This window comes from Scyliorhinus canicula, chromosome 7 (genome assembly GCF_902713615.1).
Source record: "Scyliorhinus canicula chromosome 7, sScyCan1.1, whole genome shotgun sequence".
Taxonomy (NCBI): Eukaryota; Metazoa; Chordata; class Chondrichthyes; order Carcharhiniformes; family Scyliorhinidae; genus Scyliorhinus; species Scyliorhinus canicula.
In genome coordinates, this window is record NC_052152.1 from 62,964,533 (window position 1) to 62,987,940 (window position 23,408).

General features: G+C 50.2%; 1 protein-coding gene across 1 annotated transcript in view; it reads right to left on the reverse strand.

The window, feature by feature from the left end:
* The window catches only part of LOC119969034 (ephrin type-A receptor 6-like), a 956,636-nt gene that overhangs the window by 100,511 nt on the left and 832,717 nt on the right, over nt 1-23,408 (reverse strand). Inside the window, 1 exon segment of the mRNA XM_038802175.1 lies at nt 4,947-5,017. Within this exon segment, the coding sequence (XP_038658103.1) occupies nt 4,947-5,017 (71 nt within the window).

Here is a 23,408-nt window from a genome sequence, read left to right on the forward strand (position 1 = left end):
CTCCATCGAGGAAGTCAGGACAGTAACCCGTGACTGCCACATCTGTGCAGAGTGCAAACCGCACTTCTACCGCCCCGAGCGCGCGCATCTGATCAAAGCATCCCGCCCCTTCGAACGTCTCAGCATTGACTTCAAGGGGCCCCTTCCCTCTAGCAACCGTAACATTTATTTCCTGACGGTAATCGATGAATACTCCCGCTTCCCCTTCGCCATTCCCTGTCCCGACATGACCACATCAACCGTTATTAAGGCCCTCCTCTCCATCTTCTCCCTGTTCGGCTACCTTGCATACATACATAGCGATCGGGGGTTCTCATTTATGAGCGACGAGCTGCGTCAATTCCTGCTCAACAGGGGCATTGCCTCTAGCAGGACGACCAGCTATAACCCTCGGGGTAACGGACAGGTCGGGCGGGAGAATGGTACCATCTGGAAGACCAGACTACTGGCCCTCCGGTCCAGAGATCTCCCTATTTCCCGATGGCAAGAGGTTATCCCCGATGCCCTACATTCTATCCGCTGACTCCTCATGAACGTCTTCTTGTTTTCCCCAGGAAGTCGTCCTCCGGATCCCCTCTCCCAACGTGGCTGGCTGCCCCCGGACCAACTTGCTCCGGAAGCATTTGCAGGTGCACAAGTCCGACCCGTTGGTGGAACAAGTCCAGTTACTCCACGCTAACCCGCAGTATGCGTACGTGGAGTACCCCGACGGTCGACAGGACACGGTCTCCCTCTGGGACCTGGCACCCGCCGGCGTGCGGCCCGCCCCCCACCTTCACCACAGACCCCCCCCCCCCCGTTCTTTTTCCCCCAGCGCTCCACCCAGGCCACCTCTCCCCCATCCATGGCGTCTCCACCACCAGCCTGGGTTACGGAGACAGTTCAAGGACCATCGCTCCCGGACTCCAGGACATCAGCGGAACCACCACCATCGGCTGAACCAGCGTCACCAACTCCACTGCGGCGGTCTGCCAGGACGTCACGGGCAACGAAAAGGCTGATCGAGTCCATTTAACTTTCAACACCACCATGGACCTTGTATGGACAGTATGTACTGTTGCTAAATGTCTGGGCCAGTGGGAAGCCAAGGATACATTTTTTTTCTCCTTCTCTCGCTATTACTCATACCACCAGTTCTCCTGCCCCCCCCCCCCCCCCCCACCCCCCCCCCCCCCCCCCACCCCCACCCCCCGGCTTCTTTCTCCGCAAGGGGTGACTGTGGTGGTATGATTAACATAGCTGCCTGCCATTGGTGCAGAACACCGGCTAACCATTGGCCCTGGTCGGTCATGTGCCTCTCGACCGATTGGTTGAGACCAGTCATGTGACGGCTCCCCGATTGGTCGAGAGGCTGAGTTAACCCCGCCACCAGGGCGGGGTATAAATACCCAGTACTCCCAGCGGTCGTCCATTTACTGTAGTCGACCGCAGGGCTAACATCTAGCTGATTAAAGCCATAATTTTGTACAGCAACTCGTCTCGCGTTCAATTGATGGTACATCACAAAGTATTCATTTAGTCCATCTGCCTCCTTGTGTAGATTCCAATTCAGTCCCTACTTAGTTCAGTCCATCCTCTTACTACTCTTTTACTATTTATATACTCAGAAGACTTCTTTACCAAGAACATAGAACATGCAGTGCAGAAGGAGGCCGTTCGGCCCATCGGGTCTGCACCGACCCACTTCCACCCTATCCCCATAACCCAATAACCCCTCCTAACCTTTTTTGTGGACACGGAGGGAAATTTAGCATGGCAAATCCAACTGCACGTCTTTGGACTGTGGGAGGAAACCAGAGCACCTGGAGGAAACCCACACAGGCACAGGGAGAATATTCAGTCTCCGCACAGACAGTGACCCAGCGGGGAATCGAACCTGGGGCCCTGGAGCTGTGAAGCCACAGTGCTAGCCACTGTGCTACCGTGCTGCTCTGAAGAGGACTTCTGGATTTATTTTTATATTAGCTGCCAGTCTCTTCTTATACTCCATCTTCGCTTCTCTTATTTTTTTCAACTTTTACCCTCTAAACTTTCACCATTCAGGCCTGACTCTCATTTGTATCTTCAATCTGACACTTCTGCTGGTGTATTGTAATCTTTGAATCACTAGCCTCTGCAACACTGTCAATCTTGAAATCAATTGGGGCGTTTTTGAAGAGCAACTTCACTGTTCATGGCCTTCCACCTTGCATATGCTGCTTCACAAATGTTTCGAAGCAGGGATATTTCCAGTCACTGTGCCAAAAATGGGAAGTGACTGAAGCAATCTTAGAGTGAACATGCACACATTTCACCCTAAATAATAATAATGGAGTTGATAACTAATGGTCATCACTATTAATCGGTATACAACAGGCCTAGACATGAGGTGAGGAAAATCCCAGTGGGTTTGGGAACCAAAGTACCAAAGTCACCCATTGCTTCCAAATGTCACCCACTTACCATATTATAAACATAGCTCAGGAACATAGACCTGCAATGTTGATGATCCAATAATTATCACCCGATGTGAATCACACTTCAAAGTTCAGAATCAGAAAGTAGTTTTGACACTTGATAAGACGTATCAAAAACCAAAATGGTCTCTTCAAATGTTGGAGATGGAAAAGTCCTCTGGCTACTATATGAAGTCAAATCAGAAATGTGTTGTGAATATTTCCCTGGCTTACTATTCAAGTGAGAACTTTTAGATGTTTTTAAAACATGTTCACGGTTTAACTTAATATTAAACACAGGGCATCTTTACCAACTTCATAGCGAATATTTTATGGCCTGCATCTTTTGACAGAGAACTATCAACATGGCTGTCACTGCCCCACTGAAAGAAAGTTCAGCTTGAGGAGAAAGCGAGTAGGCAGATTAAGGGATAAATCATTGAATTGAAATCTGTCACTCACTCACGTCTCCATCAAGGCTGGTATTTGATTCAACCACAGAGCCAGCAATCAGTGAAACCAGTTAGAAATTCCTCTTTGCCACTCTTACATCACTGTCAGAAACTCTACAAAAAGTTGCATTTTGTATAGTCAGACGAAATTTGCAAAAACTATTGCTGAACAATAGATTATGGCCATGAAAAGTTAACTTTATAATTAATTACAAGTCTTTTTGAACGATAGCATTTTAAATAATATTTTTTTAAAACATGGGGCTGGATTCTCCATTTCAGTGGCTAAGTGCCGGCTGAAATGGAGAATTTGCAGGCGTTTTATGGCAAAATCGGCGCCAAACCCTCATCGATTCCGGGATCGGTCAGGGGTTAGCAGCGGCGCCGGGTGAAACCCCCGGCTCCCGCGACAAAAATGGCTGGAGAATGGCCGGTTCCCTGGCCGTGCATGCGCATGGCAACGGCCTGCAGTGGTCGCACCATACAACATGGCGCCGGTCATACATGGATCCAACCGGCCAAATGCAACCCCACAGGCCACCCCCTGGCCACCCCCAACAATCCCCCCAGCTCTCACAGAAGCCCCCCCAGCCAGCAGCAGTCCGCAGCCATCACACCAGGTTTCCGACCGCTCTGACCTGTCAACCGCACAGTCGGGAACTCGGTCCATCAGAGGCGGAGCATTGCGGAAGGGCATCCCAATGGCATGTGGCGAGCGATGCGATGCTGCCATTTTGGAGGGGTGCAGACTCAAAAACAGGCGTCAAACTGTCTCCGCCCCCGATTTGGGACATCGGAAGGGATTCTCTTCCCGATCGCCGATTATGATATGGCCGTCGGGCGATGGAGAATCCCGCCCCTCATATTTCAGCTTCTAGCTTCATCCCTTATGTATGTCCCAAACTTTATTTTGCTTCATGTAAAATTTTAAAAAAGAATTTGATGCTATTCATTTTCGTGTAGCCTGTCTGTGAGAATTCTTTCATGTGTTTGGGTGATTGATGACATCACTAGAGCACCATGTTCCAACTAGAAGTTGGAATTTCTCATGGTCATCAGGACCCTGACAGTGCAATCTTCCTAGAAGCGGCTTTCATTAGCTTCCTCCATGCTTGTCCTTCTATTAAGGACAGGGAGCAGACTCCTGATACTACCAGTCAAATCATGGGCAAACAGCTCAGGTGTCTCAAAAGCTCCTCTGGGAGAGGTGGGCACTGCTCAAGTAGGTCAGAGGTCGAGAGAGCCCCTCAACATGGAGGCACCATCGGAAATGTGCATTCAAATTACAAAGTCTGAGGGGCAAAGCTGTTGGGCCTCTGGCGTGGAGGGTACACCCTTCAGAAGGATACAGGCATGGAGCCTCTGGATTTAATTCTCTCAGTACCACCTCCCCCCCCCCCCCCCGGAATTTCCTCCACCCCACTCCCCAAACCAAACTGTCGGCTCCATTGGGATAGTGGCCCCTGCACGTAGCAGAGGGGCTGCTCTGCCAATTGCAAAATCTAACTTAATTTGGTGCAAAATCAGCTTAATTAGCTGCCTGCCTCCAGGCGTGGGGAATCTATCTGGCTCTCCACCCATGAGAAATGTTCCTGGTGACAGGAATGCATTTGGGAGCTGCCCCGCTTGTTTTCCCTGCCACTGCCCACCCCATTCTCCCAATACCCTGGCTCGAAGACCACCAACCCCATTGTTGGGAAAATTCAGTTGCTCGTTGAGAGCATTAAAATTCGTCCCACATCACCAGGCCTCTCAGGGAGGCTTTCACAAGGTCATCAGTTTCGGCTGACCAATAAATCCAGGTCAGAAGAATCTTTCCCCAGTACAAAGTCAGACATTGTTCTCATGCTTACTTCTCACAACAATTATGACTAAAAAATAAGACGTTCTGCCAGTCATACTCTTACATCCAAATTTCATTTCCTGGAATACATGCAATTAAAATAAAAATACATTCAGTGGTTAATTTAGTCACAGAATGAAATCAAAAATGGTTGATTAATCAGACTGTGATTCTATTCTCTCACAATTGATCCAGCCTTGGTTAGGTTCTACTTACTGTGCCCATTTTGGAAATGTGTTCGCCTCTTTTCTTCAGATTTCATTTTTGCTTTGATATACCAGTGGCACCTTCACAAAGATACGAGAGTGAATGCCATGAAATATACACCAAGCATTCTTCAAACTTCAAAGAACACATGTCAACTTCAATACAGTTATCAAAACAACTCAGAAATTGAGACAACATGTTGGAACTGTCCAGAAGATGACTAAATGCTTCATTCAAATTACAATAATTTGTAATTTTCGTGGAATTACATAAATGCTTCACAGCTCCAGGGTCCCAGGTTCGATTCCCGGCTGGGTCACTGTCTGTGTGGAGTCTGCACGTCCTCCCCCTGTGTGCGTGGATTTCCTCCGGGTGCTCCGGTTTCCTCCCACAGTCCAAAGATGTGCGGGTTAGGTGGATTGGCCATGCTAAATTGCCCGTAGTGTCCTAATAAAAGTAAGGTTAAGGGGGGGTTGTTGGGTTACGGGTATAGGGTGGATACGTGGGTTTGAGTAGGGTGATCATGGGTCGGCACAACATTGAGGGCCGAAGGGCCTGTTCTGTGCTGTACTGTTCTATGTTCTATGTTCTAAATTATTGGGCTCTGTGAAAGCACTAAGATAGATTGCTTGTTGTGCAAGAAGCTCTTTCAATATAAATGCTACGTAGAAATACAGCTCAGTATAATATCTTTATATCTGGCATATCTTCACAAATTTTTTCTTTTGAATTTGGATTTGGAAGGACATTGTATTATTTGGAAACTTGGATTTTATTTTACAAAAAGTTAATAAGTTCACCTTTGAACTGGGAGCAGCAATGGGTCTAACCAAATGGACTTGTTGCACCTGACTCGGGACGCAACGAGGCCGTTAAATCTCATGAGAGGCCTCACTTAAATATGTTTACGCCGGAGTCTCCCAAGGCCTTGGATTGAATGCCCACACCTGACAGACCTCGTCTTGGTGTCCATTAGCACTGGTCCACACAAACATGGGCCAGGCATAACGGCAAATGGTTTTGGGGGGGGGGGGGTCTCCCAGGACATTGGAGGCCCCCACAGGGGTGGTTAGGCTCTGGACAGAGTAGTACCCTGGCACTCTTGCTGCCACCTGCAAACTGTCAGCCTGGCACCTTGGCACTGCCAGGTTGGCAGAGGCACAGATAGGGTGCTGGCAGTACCAAGGTGTCTGGGTGCCATGTGTCCCGTGCCAGGGATTTGGCCCGTGGGGGTGCCCTGTCCTTATGAAGTGGGGTGAGGGGGGAAATCGAGGAACCCCGAACAAGAAGGTTGGGAGGGGGCCGGATGCCGTGGTGGGGGTTTGTGAGTTTGGGGTGGCTGAGCTCGTAGTGCAGGAAATGAAAATAAGTGCGAATTCAGCGGGGCGTCCCTCGACGAGGCCATAAAACAAAACAGAGTCGCGTAAGATAATGGGCTCATTCTCAGCGCTGCAGGCACTGAAAAAGACCCCGGTAAACGTGCCCAAAACGGGACTCTTTTGTTCTCGTTAAATAGCTCCCAATATCATTTCCAAGATATCATCTGAACATCATGGTACCTAATATAGATAGATTGGAGAGTTGGGCAGAGAAATGGCAGATGGAGTTCAATTCAGGCAAATGCGAGGTGATGCATTTTGGAAGATCTAATTCAAGAGCGGACTATACGGTCAATGGAAGAGTCCTGGGGAAAATTGATGTACAGAGAGATCTGGGAGTTCAGGTCCATTGTACCCTGAAGGTGGCAACGCAGGTCGATAGAGTGGTCAAGAAGGCATACAGCATGCTTGCCTTCATCGGACGGGGTATTGAGTACAAGAGTCAGCAGGTCATGTTACAGTTGTATCGGACTTTGGTTAGGCCACATTTGGAATACTGCGTGCAGTTCTGGTCACCACATTACCAGAAGGATGTGGATGCTTTAGAGAGGGTGCAGAGGAGGTTCACCAGGATGTTGCCTGGTATGGAGGGTGCTAGCTATGAAGAAAGGTTGAGTAGATTAGGATTGTTTTCATTGGAAAGACGGAGGTTGAGGGGAGACCTAATTGAGGTCTTCAAAATTATGAGAGGTATGGACAGGGTGGATATCAACAAGCTTTTTCCAAAAGTGGGGGTGTCAATTACAAGGGATCACAATTTCAAGGTGAGAGGGGGAAAGTTTAAGGGAGATGTGCGTGGAAATATTTTTACGCAGAGGGTGGTGGGTGCCTGGAATGTTTTGCCAGCAGAGGTGGTAGAGGCGGGCATGATAGCATCATTTAAGATGCATCTGGACAGATATATGAACGGGCGGGGAACAGAGGGAAGTAGATCCTTGGAAAATAGGCAACAGATTTAGATAAAGAATCTGGATCGGTGCAGGCTGGGAGGGCCGAAGGGCCTGTTCCTGTGCTGAAATTTTCTTTGTTGAGTGGCGGAGGGGGGCGAGGGGATGGGGGGGGGGGGGGGGGGGAGAGCTGTGTGCTTGTGGGAAAAAGAATTAGTTGAAAGGCAAAACTCGTGATTTACTGGAATCCACCTGACAGAGAAGCTTTACGTTTTGAAGCTGTTGTTTTGAACTCTGTTTTGGGGAAAAAGCTGAGAAGAGAGGCTGTCCTAACTCATTCTTTCCCTGGTTTGCTTGAAATTCCATGAGTGGTTATCAACCTGCACCCAGAGAATCCTCATCTGTGTATAAATATCTGCAGTTGAAAATCTGCAAAGCGGGAGCAGCACGGTGGCGCAGTGGTCAGCTGCCTCATGGGCACTGAGGACCCGGGTTCGATCCCGGCCCCAGGTCATTGTCCGTGCGGAGTTTGCACATTCTCCCCATGTCTGCGTGGGTCTCACCCCCACAACCCAACAAAATGTGCAGGGTAGGTGAATCGGTCACACTAAATTGCCCCTTAATTGGGAAAGAAAAAGAACTGGGTACTCTAAATTTACTTCAGCAAACTCTGCAAAGCTGAGACAAAAAGAAATGATCCAACTCTATACCCTTCTCCACACTGAAGCTTCATTGGTGAGAACTCCAGTCATTTACTAGGTCCAGCAACCCATCCTCAAATGGTGGAGCCCCAGACTGACTGTGTTGAACCCCTGTAAACCTTATCCCTTATTTTATAAATGTGTTGTGCGTGTGTGTGTGTGTGTGTCTGCATGTGTGTGCGCGTGCATGCGTGCTGGGGTATTTTTGAAAAGGGACAGGTAGTTATACTTCCAGAGTACAATTGCCAGTTCTTGCAACTTGTTTTTTTAAAAGAAATTTGTTTCATAATAAATCCAAACATTCTAAGTTTATTTAAAGAAGCCTGGTTAAGTCTCTTTTATTCTAGTCTGACATCAGTGAAGGTAAATAACTGGCTATTTTGGCGAGTGAATAAAATGTTAAACTAATAGTAGAACTAGATAAACTGTACACTCCTCTGTTGTAACAATACAAAAGCTAACAGAAGTGATTGATGGCATTTAACAATATCTACCATGTAGCTCAAGCGGCACCAATCTACAAATTGGATTACTCTTTGCAAACGGGCATTATCACGAGAAACAGACTTTTGTTTATTGTGCATGTTTGTTACAATCACTCATTTGAGGAGCCACAGCCGAGATAATGGTTATATATTTGCCAATTAATCAGAATCTCGCTGTCTCCATGTTAAATGTACTATTTTATGGATAGCTTCAAATTTCACCCTCCATACATCACAAGTCAGAAGCATTCCGCTGCTTTTGGCTTTGCCCATGTTTATTTATGAGGTACATGTCCATATATGGCAGAACGAAAGTCAATTGATTATTGTCAGTTAATAACAAGTGATTTTCTCGCATGGAAATGTCTATTGTTGGTTATAAACATATGTACTGTAAATATAGATCTGTGACATTCCAAATCCATTATTTTGAGGAGAGAGGGGAAAGCCACAATGCCTGATTATCAATGATAATACCTGACCTGCAATACAATATCTCATACAATTAATTACTTCTGCAAAGCAATGGCTATTTTGCATGGAGAATTAGGTTACACATATGTAGCATTTACCAACATTGTAATGAATTAATTGTGAAGGTAATGCTGCCATTTCATTATATAAATACAAAATTGGTCCGGTGACCACCAGTATGACATTTCAAAAATATTTTGCTGAAAGTAACATGAGATTGTACCATAACTATAGCCATGGCAACATACTGCCATTTTAATTCTTCTCAATGCATTTATTTGTGTGTGTATGTGTGTGTGTGTGTGTGTGTGTGGGGGAGGGGGGGTGGTTGGGGTTAAGGAGGTGCTGTGTGTGGGTGGAAAGGTGCTGTGTGTGTCTGTGGGGCTGTGTGCAGGTGTGTGGGGTTGTGTGTGAGGCTGTGTATGGATGTATGTTGAGGGGTGGGGCAGTATGTGCGTTTTTTGGGAAGCGTGGGGAATCTATGTGGGGGGGGGGTTGGGTGCCTGTGCATGTGTGTGTGAGTGTTCGGGCTATGTGCATGTGGGGGAGGGGTGTGAATATGTATGTGGGTCTGTGTACATGTGTGTGTGGGGAGTGGTGTGTGTGTGTGTGTGTGTGGGAGGGGTGGAATGGTGTGTGTGTGTGGGGAGTGGCGTGTGTGTGTGGGGAGTGGTGTGTGTGTGTGTGGGGAGTGGTGTGTGTGTGTGTGGGGAGTGGCGTGTGTGTGTGGGGAGTGGTGTGTGTGTGTGTGTGGGGGGAGTGGTGTGGGTGTGTGTGGGGAGTGGTGTGTGTGTGTGTGGGGAGTGGTGTGTGTGGGGAGTGGTGTGTGTGGTGGAGGGGAGGGATTGTATGTGGGTGATGGGGCTGTGTGTGAGTCTGTGTATGGGTGTAGAGGTTGGGGCTGTGTGTGTGTTTTTTGGGGGCAGTGTAGGGGGAATGTGTGGGGGGGGGAATTATGAGTAGGTGGGGGATGGTATGGTGGCTGTGGAGGGGCGTGTGTGTATATGTGTATGGGGTGGAGGTACTCCACAGTGCTGTTAGGGAGTGAGTTCTGGGATTTTGACCCAATGATGATGAAGGAATGGAGATATATTTCCAAGTCAGGATGGTATGTGATTTAGAATGCAATTTATAGGTGGTTGTGTTCATTTGCACCTTCTGCCCTTGCCCTTATACATGGCAGAAATCACATTGTGGAGATGCTGTTGCAGAAGTGTTGGCGAGTTGCTGTAATCAGTCCTGTAGATAGTACATACTGAAACCATTGTGTGCAAGTGGTGGAAAGAGTGAATCTTTCAGATGGTGAATTGAGTGCTGATGAAGTGGGGCTGCTGTGATCTGGATGGTGTCATGCTTCTCGAGTGTTGTTGGAGATGCACTCATCCAGGCAAGTGGAGAGTATTCCATCACACTCCTGACTTGTGTTCTGTGGCTGGGAAAAAAGGTTCAGGGAAGCCAGGAGGTAAGTCACTTGCTGTAGAATTCTCAGCATCTGACCAGTTCTTTAGCCACAGTATTTGTGTGGCTGGTCCAGTTAAGTTTCTGGTCAATGGTGACCCAAAAGATGTTGTTGATGAGGGACTTGATGCACGATCAATTGTACAAAGACTGAGGTTGGATATAACTGTGGCTTTATTGCAGTAAGATGTTTGGCCTCCCACAGCAGCTGGCAAAATGGCTGCTGAATAAAGGACACGCACCTCCTACTGGGCAGAGCCAGCAGGCAGGGGCTAACGGCGAACCTGTAGTACAGGTCCTACCTTACATCACCTAATACAAGTGTAACAGTGGTTTACCACATTCACCCCATGTTAGAAATGAGTCTGGCAGGGGTGGTGGAGAACTATATACAGTAGTGAATTTATGTACAGTGTTTTATCAGGGAAAAGGAAAAAAAAGTCCTTCGAAAGTCCGGTGCCAGTTAGAGATTCAACCGGTCTGGTGCCTTGACGTTCCGCCGGGAGCGACGTAGTGGTGGCGACGATGTCGATGCTGGCGATGTCGATGCTGCCCTGATGTTGGATGACTCCGGGAGTGTGTCGAAATCCTCTTCATCCTCTGGTGTGGGCAGGGGAAGGAGGGATGGTCCTGGTGGGGTTAATGTTGGGAGCGCTGGGGGAGGGGAGGGTGGCGCCGGGCCGGAGAAGTGTGTATGGGTAGAACCTGCTGGTGCCAGGTCCCTGAGGGAGACAATATATTGGCGGTCGTCGGGATACGCCACATAGGCATACTGGGGGTTGGCATGGAGCAAGTGCACCCGATCCAGCAACGGGACCGCCTTGTGGAGTCGGACGTGCCTACGGAGCAGGACCGGTCCTGGAGCTGCGAACCAAGTGGGGAGCGACACTCCGGATGTGGACTTCCTGGGGAAGGCAAAAAGAAGTTCATGGGGTGTGTTATTCTTAGCGCTGCACAGTAGTGACTGGATGGAATGTAGTGCATCAGGGAGGACCTCCTGCCAGTGAGAGGCTCGGAGATTCCTGGACGGTAGGGCCAGTAGGACCACCCTCCATACTGTCCCGTTCTCCCTCTCTACCTGCCCGTATCCCCGGTCGTCCTGCTTGAGGCGATACCCCTGCTGAGCAGGAACTGACGCAGCTCATCACTCATGGATGAGGTTCCCCTGTCACTGTGGATGTAGGCGGGGAAACCGAACAGAGCGAAGATTGTGTTGAGGGCTTTGATGACGGTGGCAGACGTCATATCGGGGCATGGGATGGCGAAGGGGAATCTGGAGTACTCATCGACCACACTGAGAATACATATGTTTCGGTTGGTGGAAGGGAGGGGCCCGTTGAAATCCATGGTGAGGCGTTCAAAAGGGCGGGAGGCCTTCACCAGGCGTGCACGGTCCGGCCGGCAGAAGTGCGGCTTGCACTCTGCACTGACCTGGCAGTCCCTGGTGACTGTCCGTGCTTCCTCGATGGAGTAGAGCAGATTGCAAGCCTTGACAAGATGGTACAATCGTGTGACCCCCAGGTGACAAAGGCTGTCGGGTAGGGCCCGGAGTCGGTCTACTTGTGCGCTGGCACATGTACCTTATGATAGGGCATCTGGGGGCTCGTTGAGTTTGCCAGGGCGATACAAAATCTCGTAATTGTAGGTGCAGAGCTTGATTCTCCACTGCAAGATTTTATGATTTTGATCTTGCCCCGCTGCGTGTTGTTAATCATGAAGGCTACCGACCGTTGGTCACTGAGGAAAGTGAATCTCCTGCCGGCCGGGTAATGCCTCCAATGGCGCACAGCTTCAATGATAGCTTGGGCTGCTTTTTCGACGGACGAGTGCCGAATTTCTGAGGCATGAAGGGTGCGGGAAAAGAATGCCACGTGTCTGCCTGCCTGATTGAGGGTGGCGGCAAGTGCGACGTCTGATGCGTCGCTTTCTACTTGGAAGCGCAGTGTCTAGTCTACTGCGTGCATCCCGGCCTTGGCTATATCAGCTCCGATATGGGCGAAGGCCTGTTGTGCCTCGGCCGTAAGGGGAAGTGGATGGACTGAATGAGTGGGCGGGCCTTGTCCGCATAGTTTGGGACCCACTGGGCATAGTAGGAGAAGAGGAGAAGAACCCCAGGCAGCGTTTGAGGGCCTTGGGGCAGTGGGGGAGGGGAAGCTCCATGAGGGGGTGCATGCGGTCGGGATTGGGCCCAAAACTCCGAGGGTGGCTAAGCGGGGTATGCTGAACACGCACTTCTCGTTATTGTAGTTGAGGTTGAGGAGCGTGGCGGTGTGGAGGAATTTGGCAAGGTTGGCGTCATGGTCCTGCTGATCATGGCCACAGATGGTGACGTTGTCTAGGCATGGGAAGGTGGCCTGCAAACCGTACCGGTCAACCATTCGGTCCACCTCCCTTTGGAAGACCGAGACCCCGTTAGTGACGCTGAAGGGAACCCTGAGGAAGTGATAGAGACGACCGTCCGCCTCGATAGCAGTGTATGGGCGGTCCGATTTATGAATGGGAAGCTGGTGGTAGGCGAATCTGAGGTCTATCGTTGAGAAGACCCGGTACTGCGCAATCTGATTGACCATATCAGATATGCGTGGGAGGGAGTACGCGTCGAGCTGCGTGAACGGATTGATGGTCTGGCTGTAGTCCACGACCATTCTGTGTTTCTCCCCAGTTTTAATGACTACCACTTGGGCTCTCCAGGGGCTGTTGCTGGCCTCGATGATGCCTTCCCAAAGCAGTCGCTGGACCTCGGACCTGATGAAGGTCTTGTCCTGGGTGCTGTACCATCTGTTCCTGGTGGCAACAGGTTTGCAATCTGGAGTTAGATCAGCAAAGAGGGAGGGTCGACCCTTAGGGTCGCGAGGCCACACACAGTGAGTGGTGGTAGGGGCCCGCCGAATTTGAGGGTAAGGCTCTGGAGATTGCACTGGAAGTTCAGGCTAGTAGTAGTGCAGCGCAGAGATTAGGAAGGACGTAGAGGCTGAACAACTGAATTCTACACCCTGGACCGTGAGAGTGACCATGCAGAACCCCCGGATCGCGACGGAATGGGATCCGGAGGCCAGGGAAATTCTTCGATTGGCGGGGTGGACCACGAGGGAGCAGTGCCTTACCGTATCCGGGTGGATGAAGCTTTTGGTGCTCCCGGAGTCCAGCAGGCAAGAGATCACGTGACCGTTGATTCTCACACTGGTCGAAGCGGTGGCCAGGTTGTGCGGACGAGAGTGGTCGATCGTCACTGAGGCGAGCTGCGGTCAGTCGTCGCTGGCGTCAGAAGATGGAGAGCGTGGGGGGCCCAGGTCATGGAATGCTGACGCCGTCCATGCCCTGTGGGGAAGACAGGATGGTGGCGCCTGAAGAGCCTGTGGGGGATAAAATGGCGGCCCCCATGGGCCGCATGTAGACTGAGGGGGGGGGGGAAGATGGGGGCACCCACTGGCCACTCGCGGCCCCGGGAGGTGAAGGTGGCGGCGCCCACTGGCTGCGCGTGGTCTGGGGAGGTGAAGATGGCGGCGCCCACTGGCTGCGCGTGGTGCGGGATGAAGATGGTGGCGCCCATTGTGTGTAGGTAAGGGGGTGATAGCGGCGACTGCGTGGGCCTGGCACACCATGACGAAGTGTCCCTTTTTGCCGCAAGCCTTGCAAATGACAGTGCGGGCCAGGCAGCGTTGGCGGGGGTTCTTCTGCTGGCTACAGAAGTAATATCGGGGACCCCGGGGTGCGCGGGTTGGCGTGTGGCACAGGCGTACTGGCTGGGTGAATACCCAGCTGGGGCGGCTGTCTGTGGGGTCCATGAGGGATAGGAGGGGTGGGCCACGAATTCGGAGGGGTAGGCCTGAGCATTATGTGAGGCGACCGTCATGGAGAGTGCTAGCTTTTTAGTCTCAGCTAGGCGTGGCCCCTTCTAGCAATCTTTGGTGTATGAGGTCCGACCCAATCCCCGTAACAAACGTATCGCGCATAAGAAGGTTGGAATGTTCGGTGGCCTGACAGTCACAGTCCCAGACGAGTGGGATTAGGGCCCGCCAGAAGTCTTCTATGGACTCACCAGGGAGTTGCGAGCGAGTGGCGAGTACGTGCCTGGCAAAGACTGTGTTCGTTTTCTGTGCGTAGTTTTCTTTGAGGAGCGCCATGGCATCTGCGTAGTTCAGGGCGTCCTGGATCAGTGGAATCACGTTGGAGCTCAACCTTGAGTACAGGATCTGTATCTTCTGAGCCTCCGTCGGAGGAGTGGTCGCTGAATTGATATAGGCCTCAAAGCCAGTGATTAAAGTCCTTTTTGGCGTCGCTTGATTGCGGATCCAGCTGCAGGCGATGTGGTTTGATTTGGAGGTCCATCTTTTAAAAAATCTTACTGCAATAAATTGATGCACGATCAATTGTACAAAGACTAAGGTTAGATACAACTGTGGCTTTATTGCAGTAAGATATGTGGCCTCCCACAGCAGCTGGCAAAATGGCTGCTGAATAGAGGACCCGCTCCTCCTACTGGGCGGAGCCAGCAGGTAGGGGCTACCGGCGAACCTGTAGTACAGGTCCTACCTTACATCACCTAATACAGATGTAACAGTGGTTTACCACTGGACTCTTCTGACAATTCTGTGGAACGTCAAGGGGCGATGGTTAGATTCTCAATTGTTGGAGGTGGTCATTGTGTTGCTATTGAGTAGCACGGATACTGCATGCCACTTGTCAGCCCAAGCTTGGATGTTGTCCAAATCCTGTTGCATGCAGCCTCAGAGTATCTGGCTTCACTATCTGTTCTCATCTGCAATGCTAATTATCTCTCAAGAAACGTAAATTACAATCTTTTGGTCAGGAATGTATTTTTAATCTGCTATTTTCTATTGAACGATTACATTAGTTATTTAAATTAACAAAAGGAGCTGTGGATTCAAATGCAAATTTTTGTTTCAGCTGTCAATGATAATTAATTATATGAATATTTTCAACTAAATTCAGATTTTAAATTAAAACTCGAGGAATCTCAATTATAGACCACATGTAACCAAACTAAGATCCATATTATGCGGATTATATTCCACAAATTGAACACCAGAAGAAGTAAGACTGCATTGGGTTTATGACTGAACTTCTGAGGTGGGATTCTCCCATTCTGGTGTGATGGGCCGACGCCGGCGTAAAAAACGCGTGAACCACTCCGGCGTCGGGCTGACCGGAAGTTGCGGAATTCTCTGCCTTTCTGGGGGCTAGGCCGGCTCTGGAGGGGTTGGCGCAGGGACTGCGCAGACTGGCCGGTGTATTCTGGCGCATGCGCAAGGGGGTGTCTTCTCCACGCCGGCCATGGCGGAGCACTTCAGGGGCTGGTGCGGAAGGGCTAGGCCATCGTAGAGGCCCTCCCGGGATTGTGCACAGCAAGCTCCCACAAATAGCAATGCGATAAGGGCCAGATAATTTGTTTTTGTGATGTTGATTGAGAGTTAGCTCTTCTACTCTTCTTCAAAATCGTTCCATGGCATCTTATACATCCACCTGAGAGGGTAGACAGCGCCTCGCTTTAATGTCTCATCCAAAAGACAGCACTCTCTTCAGCACTGCACCAAGAATGTCAGTTTCCATTTTGACGCTGAATTCCTGGAGTGGGACTTGAGCACATGACCTTCTGTTTCAGAGGTGACAGCGTTACCAACTGAGCAATAGCTGAAACTCAGCCCTCCCAGTCGGGTACAGCACAAGCAGATACAGAGTAAAGCTCAGACTATTCCTCTGCCCCAACCTCACAAGAACTGTGAGGTTCTGCAAAAATACTGCATCGGAATAACAATTTTTCCTTTCCCACATCGGCCGGCCTATGGTCTCTGTGGTAGTCACCACTGTTGTATTGTGTATACTGCATTCAAGGGTATTTTGGTAAGGCCCCTGTACTACAGGTACGGGGATAGATCCCTGCCTGCTGGCACCGCACAGTAGGCACAGTATAAATTTGTGGGCTCTCCGAGTTGCAGCCATTTCTGCAGCAACTGCCGGAGGCTCCAAATCTCTGCGTAATAAAGCCTCGATTACTCTCTACTCCCGTCTTGTTGTAATTTATAGTGCATCAATTTATTACGCAGAGATTTTAAAACGATGGATCTCCACATCAAGCCTGATCGCCTGCAGCTGCACCCTCAAGCAGACAACGCCACGTCGGCCTTCGCACACTGGCTAGCTTGCTTCGAGGCATATACTGGATCGGCGACTGACCCATCCTCAGAGGCACAGAAGTTCCACATCCTTTACACGCGGCTGAGCTCAGACATCTTCCCCCTCATCTGGAACGTGCCAACATACGCTGAGGCCATGGCGCTACTGAAGGAGAACCACGCTCAGCAGACCAACAAAATCTACGCCAGGCACCTCCTCTCCAAGCGGCATCAACTCCCGGTATGGTAAGGCGCTGCTCCCTCACGGTCCACCCCACCAACCAGAGAATCACCCTGAGCTCCGGATTCCTCTCCGTGGCGATCTGGGGGTACTGCATCACCATCCTCACCACCCAAGGCATAGAGTTCAGTGGCTTCCGGCTTTACGTCCTCCCCAACCTCTGCGCTGCCTTGCTACTCGGCCTGGACTACCAGTGCAACCTCCAGAGTCTAACCCTGAAATTTAGCGGGCCCCTACCATTCCTTACTGTAAGCGGCCTCACAACCCTTCAGGTCGATCCACCTTCCCTGTTTGCGAACCTCACCCCGGACTGCAAACCCGTCACCACCAGGAGTAGATGTTACAGTGCCCAGGACAGACCTTCATCAGGTCTGAGGTCCAGCGGCTGCTGCGGGAAGGTGTTATCGAGGCCAGCAACAGCCCCTGGAGAGCCCAAGTGGTAGTGGTGAAAACTGGGGAGAAAAACAGGATGGTAGTTAACTACAGTCAGACCATCAATCGGTACACGCAGCTCGACGCGTACCCCCTCCCACACATATCTGATATGGTCAATCAGATTGCACAGTACCGGGTCTTCTCAACTGTGGACCTGAAATCTGCCTACCACCAGGTCCCCATCCGCAAGGCGGTGATTGACACATAGGATGACCAGTAAGCATACAACACAGTACAGCCAATCACCAGACAGGATACTACCACTATAAAGCCAGAGGGCACTAGGTTTCCCGCTCTCTTGGGACCCAGCTACTGAGACAGTCAGAGTCCACGAGCTAGGAAGTGCAAACACCATGCGGTAGCTAGTAAGTCTGGCAAAGTCACCAGTCAGATCAGTATAGTGTCGACCCACAGCTGAATATGTATAGCAGTTCTATAGTTGAATAAAACAGTGTTTGATCTTCTCCAGTGTTAGACGTCTGTTTCTAACTTCCCTGCATCGAGTGCAGTCCACATCGAACCAACCTGCTGAACACATCACCTTTCGGCATCACTAACGGGGTCTCGGTCTTCCAACAGGAGATGGACCGAATGGTTGACCGGTACGGACTGCGGGCCACTTTCCCGCACCTGGATAACGTCACCATCTGCAGCCATGACGCTAACATTTCCAAATTCCGCCACACCGCCAAACTCCTCAACCTAACCGACAACAAGGAGAAGTGTGTGTTCAGCACGGACCGATTAGCCATCCTCGGCTATGTGGTCCAGAACAGAGTTCTAGGGCCCATCCCCGATCGCTTGCGCCCACTCATGGAACTCCCCCTCCCACAAGGCCCTCAAACAATGCCTGGGGCTCTTCTTGTACTACGCCCAGTGGGTCCCTAACTATGCGGACAAGGCCCGCCCACTCATTCACTCCACCGTTTTCCCACTGATGGCCGAGGCTCACCAGGCCTTCAATCGTATCAAGGCTGATATCGCCAAGGTCGCGATGTACACGGTTAATGAGACGCTACCCTTCCAAGTTGAGAGCGATGCATGAGATGTCGCTCTGGCCGCCACCCTCAACCAGGCAGGCAGGCCTGTGGCATTCTTTTCCCGCACCCTCCATGCCTCTGAAATTCGGCACTCCTCCATCGAGAAAGAGGCCTAAGCGATCGTTGAAGCTGTGCGACATTGGAGGCATTACCTGGCCGGCAGGAAATTCACTCTCCTCACTGGCCAATGGTCAGTTGCCTTCATGTTTAACAACACACAGCGGGGTAAGATCAAAAATGATAAAACCTTGAGGTGGAAGATCGAGCTCTCCACCTACAATTACGAGATTTTGTATTGCCCCGGTAAGCTCAATGAGCCATGCCCTATCCTGAGGTACATGTGCCAGCGCACAAGTGGACCGACTCCGCACCCTGCACGACGATCTCTGTCACCCAGGGGTCACCCGCTTTTATCACTTCATAAAGGCCCGCAATCTGCCCTACTTCATCGAGGAAGTCAGGGCTATCACCAGAGACTGCCAGGTCTGCACGGAGTGTAAACCGCACTTCTACCGGCCAGACCGTGCGCGCCTAGTGAAGGCCTACCGCCCCTTTGAAAGCCTCAGCGTGGACTTCAAAGGACCCCTCCCCTCTAGCGACCGCAACACGTATTTTCTCAATGTGGTCGACGAGTACCTGAGATTCCCCTTCTCCACCCCATGCCCCGACATGACGTCTGCCACCGTCATCAAAGCCCTCGACACCATCTTCGCTCTGTTTAGTTTCCCCGCCTACGTCCACAGCGACCGGGGATCCTCATTTATGAGCGATGAGCTGCGCCAGTACCTGCTCAACAGGGGCATCGCCTCGAGCAGGACGACCAGCTACAACCCCCGGGGAAACGGGCAGGTGGAGCGGGAGAATGTGACGATCTGGAAGGCCATCCAGCTGGCCCTACTGTCCAGAAATCTCCCGGCCTCCCGCTGGCAGGACGTCCTCCCTGGCGCCCTTAACTCCATTCGGTCGCGCCTGTGCACTGCGACTTACCAAACCCCCCATGAACGTCTCTCTGCCTTCCCCAGGAAGTCCACCTCTGGGGTTTCGCTCCCAACATGGCTGGCAGCTCCAGGACCCGTTCTCCTCCGCAAGCACGTGCGGCTCCACAAGGTGGACCCGTTGGTTGTGAGGGTATAGCTACTCCACGCGAACCTGCAGTACACCTACGTAGCGTACCCCGACGGCCGCCAAGACACAGTCTCCCTCCGGGACCTGGCACCAGCTGGGTCCCCAAACCCCGCTCCGGCGCCACCCTCCTTCCCCCCAGCGCACCCCACCACAGTCCCCGCTCCAGGACGATCCACCGTCCCTTGGACCCACCTGTGGATGAAGATGAGGTTGATACGTTCACGGAGTCCCCGACTACCGAACCGACGCTTGAATCAACACCACAACTTTGTTGCTTGCAACGACGGACCAAGGCGCCCGACCGTCTAAATTTGTAACCTCTTTCTTGAAATTTAAACAACCTGTATTTTTTTTTAAAACCTGTATGTAAATAGTTTCCACCACCCCCGCTGAACTCCTTTTTTAACAGGGGGTGAATGTGGTAGTCACCACTGTTGTATTGTGTATACTGCATACGAGGGTATTACGGTAAGGCCCCTGTACTACAGGTACGGGGTAGATCTCTGCCTTCTGGCTCCACCCAGTAGGCGGAGTATAAATGTTTGGGCTCTCCGAGCTGCTCCCATTTCGGCAGCACAGTAAGAGGTCTTACAACACCAGGTTAAAGTCCAACAGGTTTGTTTCAAACACGGGCTTTCGGAGCACTGCTCCTTCCTCAGGTGAACTGCGCTCCGAAAGCTCGTGTTTGAAACAAACCTGTTGGACTTTAACCTGGTGTTGTAAGACCTCTTACTGTGCTCACCCCAGTCCAACGCCGGCATCTCCACATCATTTCGGCAGCAGCTGCGGGAGGCTCCATATCTCTGCGTAATAAAGACTCGATTACTCTCTACTCTCGTCTCGTTGTAATTGATAGTGCATCAGACTCTTTCAACATGATTTCCAGTCTGTGCCAAATTAGGGAGATTTACAGTGCAGACCTACGTCCACTAATAACCCAATTGAGACCTTTATAAGTTCTGTACAGCCAAAAGACGATCCATTAAAAAAACTCTGGGCAATTTAAGGTCCCTCTCCCCTCAACTGCCTCTTCCTATGCCTCCCCCAGATTTGAACCTGCGGGCAGAGTCTGCATAAGAGCTGGCCACCTTCCTAGAAATAACGACTGCAGATGCAAGTTTGCATGGTGTTGATAGTTTGCCAGGCACATTACCCTGGCACTGGTCCAAATGGCTGCCACGTCTCGGGGGCACTAAGGGGCAGGCTGAACACATGCTCCACTGAATTCCTGTTTCAGGCATAACTCGAAAAGTAGTCTCTTGATAGCTGGTTTATGGTTGGGTAACTCAACTGAAAAATCAGGGTATCACTAGACAAATGACAAAGCTTGGCTGGATACTGCTAAACACCCTTTAGTTCCTGTCTAATTCAAAGGCAACAATATTGACAATTAAATTAATTAGCAATGATTCATTTCAATCCCTGCCTATATGGTATTTGTTCTTGAAATGAACATATGTGCAATATGATTCATAAGTAAACAGGAATATGACAACTTTGCAAAATATGTTTCACCAGTGGTATTCATACTTAATGTAAACTCCCAAGATAATAAAAAAGCGCAGCTCTGTGAAGAATGATTCTTTGGAGAATTACAATTGAACCGGAGCATGGTGTATGATAAATGTCTGAGGCAATGGAAAGAGCGAGCAGAGCAGCTGCATTAATTTTGTTTGGTCAAATAAAGAGTGAACAAATGGATCGAATGGCTTCTTTTTGGGGTTCAATTTCTCAGAATTGCATGTTTTTCTTCATTCATGGATTGACCTATGCTTCGTTCTATCAACTGTTATGAATTCACCTTTGTTAGGTTTCAAATGATTCATCAAGTGAACTGTTCTTTGGGATGCATTGCTAATATGGTTAGTGTTTTTGTGCTCTGGGTGCTATGTATTCACTGGAGGTTACAGGCTGACCTTGCAAAGTAAACTCGTGGTATATTTTTGATCTTTTCTGTCATTCTTACTCTCTGTACAGTGAAACCACATTGCTTCAAACTTGGATAACATGAAACTTCAGTTGAAGTTGTTAATCATTCCTACCAGCACAATAGCAAACACTCGAGAACGATACCCATGATAAACTAAAATTCCACAATTGTGACTCCGGCTTAGTCAAACTTGCCTCGGCTTGTTATATGCTGACCAAGCAGAATGGAGTTAAACCGCACAAGAGCGCAAAATCATGGAGTGCTAGCCAAGCCATCATTAGATATTGAGATCTCCCTGTGAAAGGACATGTAAAGCTTGTGAATGTGACCCAAAACTGTGAGAAAGGTAAAAGTGTTATCAATCAGAGACCGCGGTGGAAAGCGGACATTGTGAAGGAGTGGGAGATTCCACCATCGAATTTGTACTCCTTCATGAAACACAGAACAGTTCAACAAGCAGTCACTCTCTCCAGTAAAGAAGAGGATGAGAGTGGCTGCTTATCCTGGCAGTGAAAAACGTCAGTGAACATGGTCTAAGGCAGCCCCAAGCAGAGAATGTTTCCAACTCCAGTCAAATCCTGCAGGAAAGAGGAATCGTTGTGGGAAAGAAGCTGGGACACCTGGGGCTGTATTCTCCGTTTTGGAGACTAAGTCCTCATGCCAGCGTGAAAATGGTGATCTTTTACGCTCGGAAAACTGGCGTCAAAAGGCAAACGATTCTCAGTTTTTCTGGGGGCTAGCAGGGAGGCAGCATAGAGCTCGCAGCTGTAGCTGCCGATATGGCCCCCAGCACTTCCAGTTCAGAGGCCACGCAAGCACATGGCGGCGGCCTGCAGCGGCCGCGCCATGCTCCATGGCGGACTCAGCCCCAGACCGGCCACCCACAGAGCCGCCAGCCCAGAATTAAACCCCCCCTGCCCGCGGATCGGCCCTCCCCTGACTGTGGCGGCCCCAGACTGAGTCCGCAGCCGCCTCGCAAGGTTCCCAAACGGGCTCCCGAACGGCTGGGACCATGAGAATCCCAAGCATCGGGAATTTGGCCTGAGGCGGTGGATAATCAGCGTGGCGTACTCCTAGAGTACGCCCCTTTTCAGCAGGCAGAGAATTGAAAAACTGGCGCCACTCCCGATTTTGGCAGCAAAAGGGATTCTCCGCCCCGTCGCCGTACGCAATTTCGGCATCGGGGAGTGGAGAATCCAGCCCATGGGGTTTACTGTGGCAATGGATTGCTGGACTGATTCAAGGTAAGGCATGGCACTGACTAAACAAGATGTCGACAGTGAAGACAGTGGGGTGAGGCCAAACAACTCTATGGCAAGGCACTTTACACTCACCTGCGAAAGACTGGCATGGAAATTCTGGCAGAGATGACCATGTTGGTCGATGATGCTGTATAGAACTGATGGGGGATGCAGTCATAGATGCAATACATCCTTCAACTGAGGAGCCCAAAGATTCTGATGACCCTGAAGAGTTTGACTAATGCCCGTCTGCGCACCTGCCTGTTTCCTGAGCTAATGCCACAAAAATCGTAGAGATGATCCAGGATGCCACGCTACAGCCTGAAAGTCTGACTGCACTGAAGATATGATGGACTAAATTGCGCACATCTGAAGAGAGCACATCGCTGAGAGGAAAAAGCTCATGGAGTTTCCCAAGGTTAACTGTGGACCTTTTTTCAATGCAAAGCTCCAGCCTTTTACAAGGTCAAGCTATTGTAAAATGTAAATAAATTGAATTAAGACCTTTCACAAAATTACAGTTTTACTGCGTTTTCATTTGGGCATTCAAATCTGTTGTTTTTGACATAGATCATCTTGGTAGGCATATCGGGTTAAACTCAGGTGTATTCATGTACGAATAAATGGGGCCTTGGCTATCACAAAGCTCCACTTTACAGCAGTAAGGAGGGATGGCATCTTTTTTTTAAATTTAGAGTACCCAATTATTTCTTTCTTTCTTTTTTCCAATTAAGGGGCAATTTAGTGTGGCCAATCCACCTACCCTGCAGAACTTTGGGTTGTGGGGGTGAAACCCATGCAGACACGGGGAGAATGTGCAAACTCCGCATGGAGAGTGACCCAGGGCCAGGATTCAAACCCGAGTCCGCAGCGCCGCAGTCTCAGTGCTAACCACTGCGCCTTGTGCGCCCCAAGGGGGGGATGGCATCTTAGATGGCTCG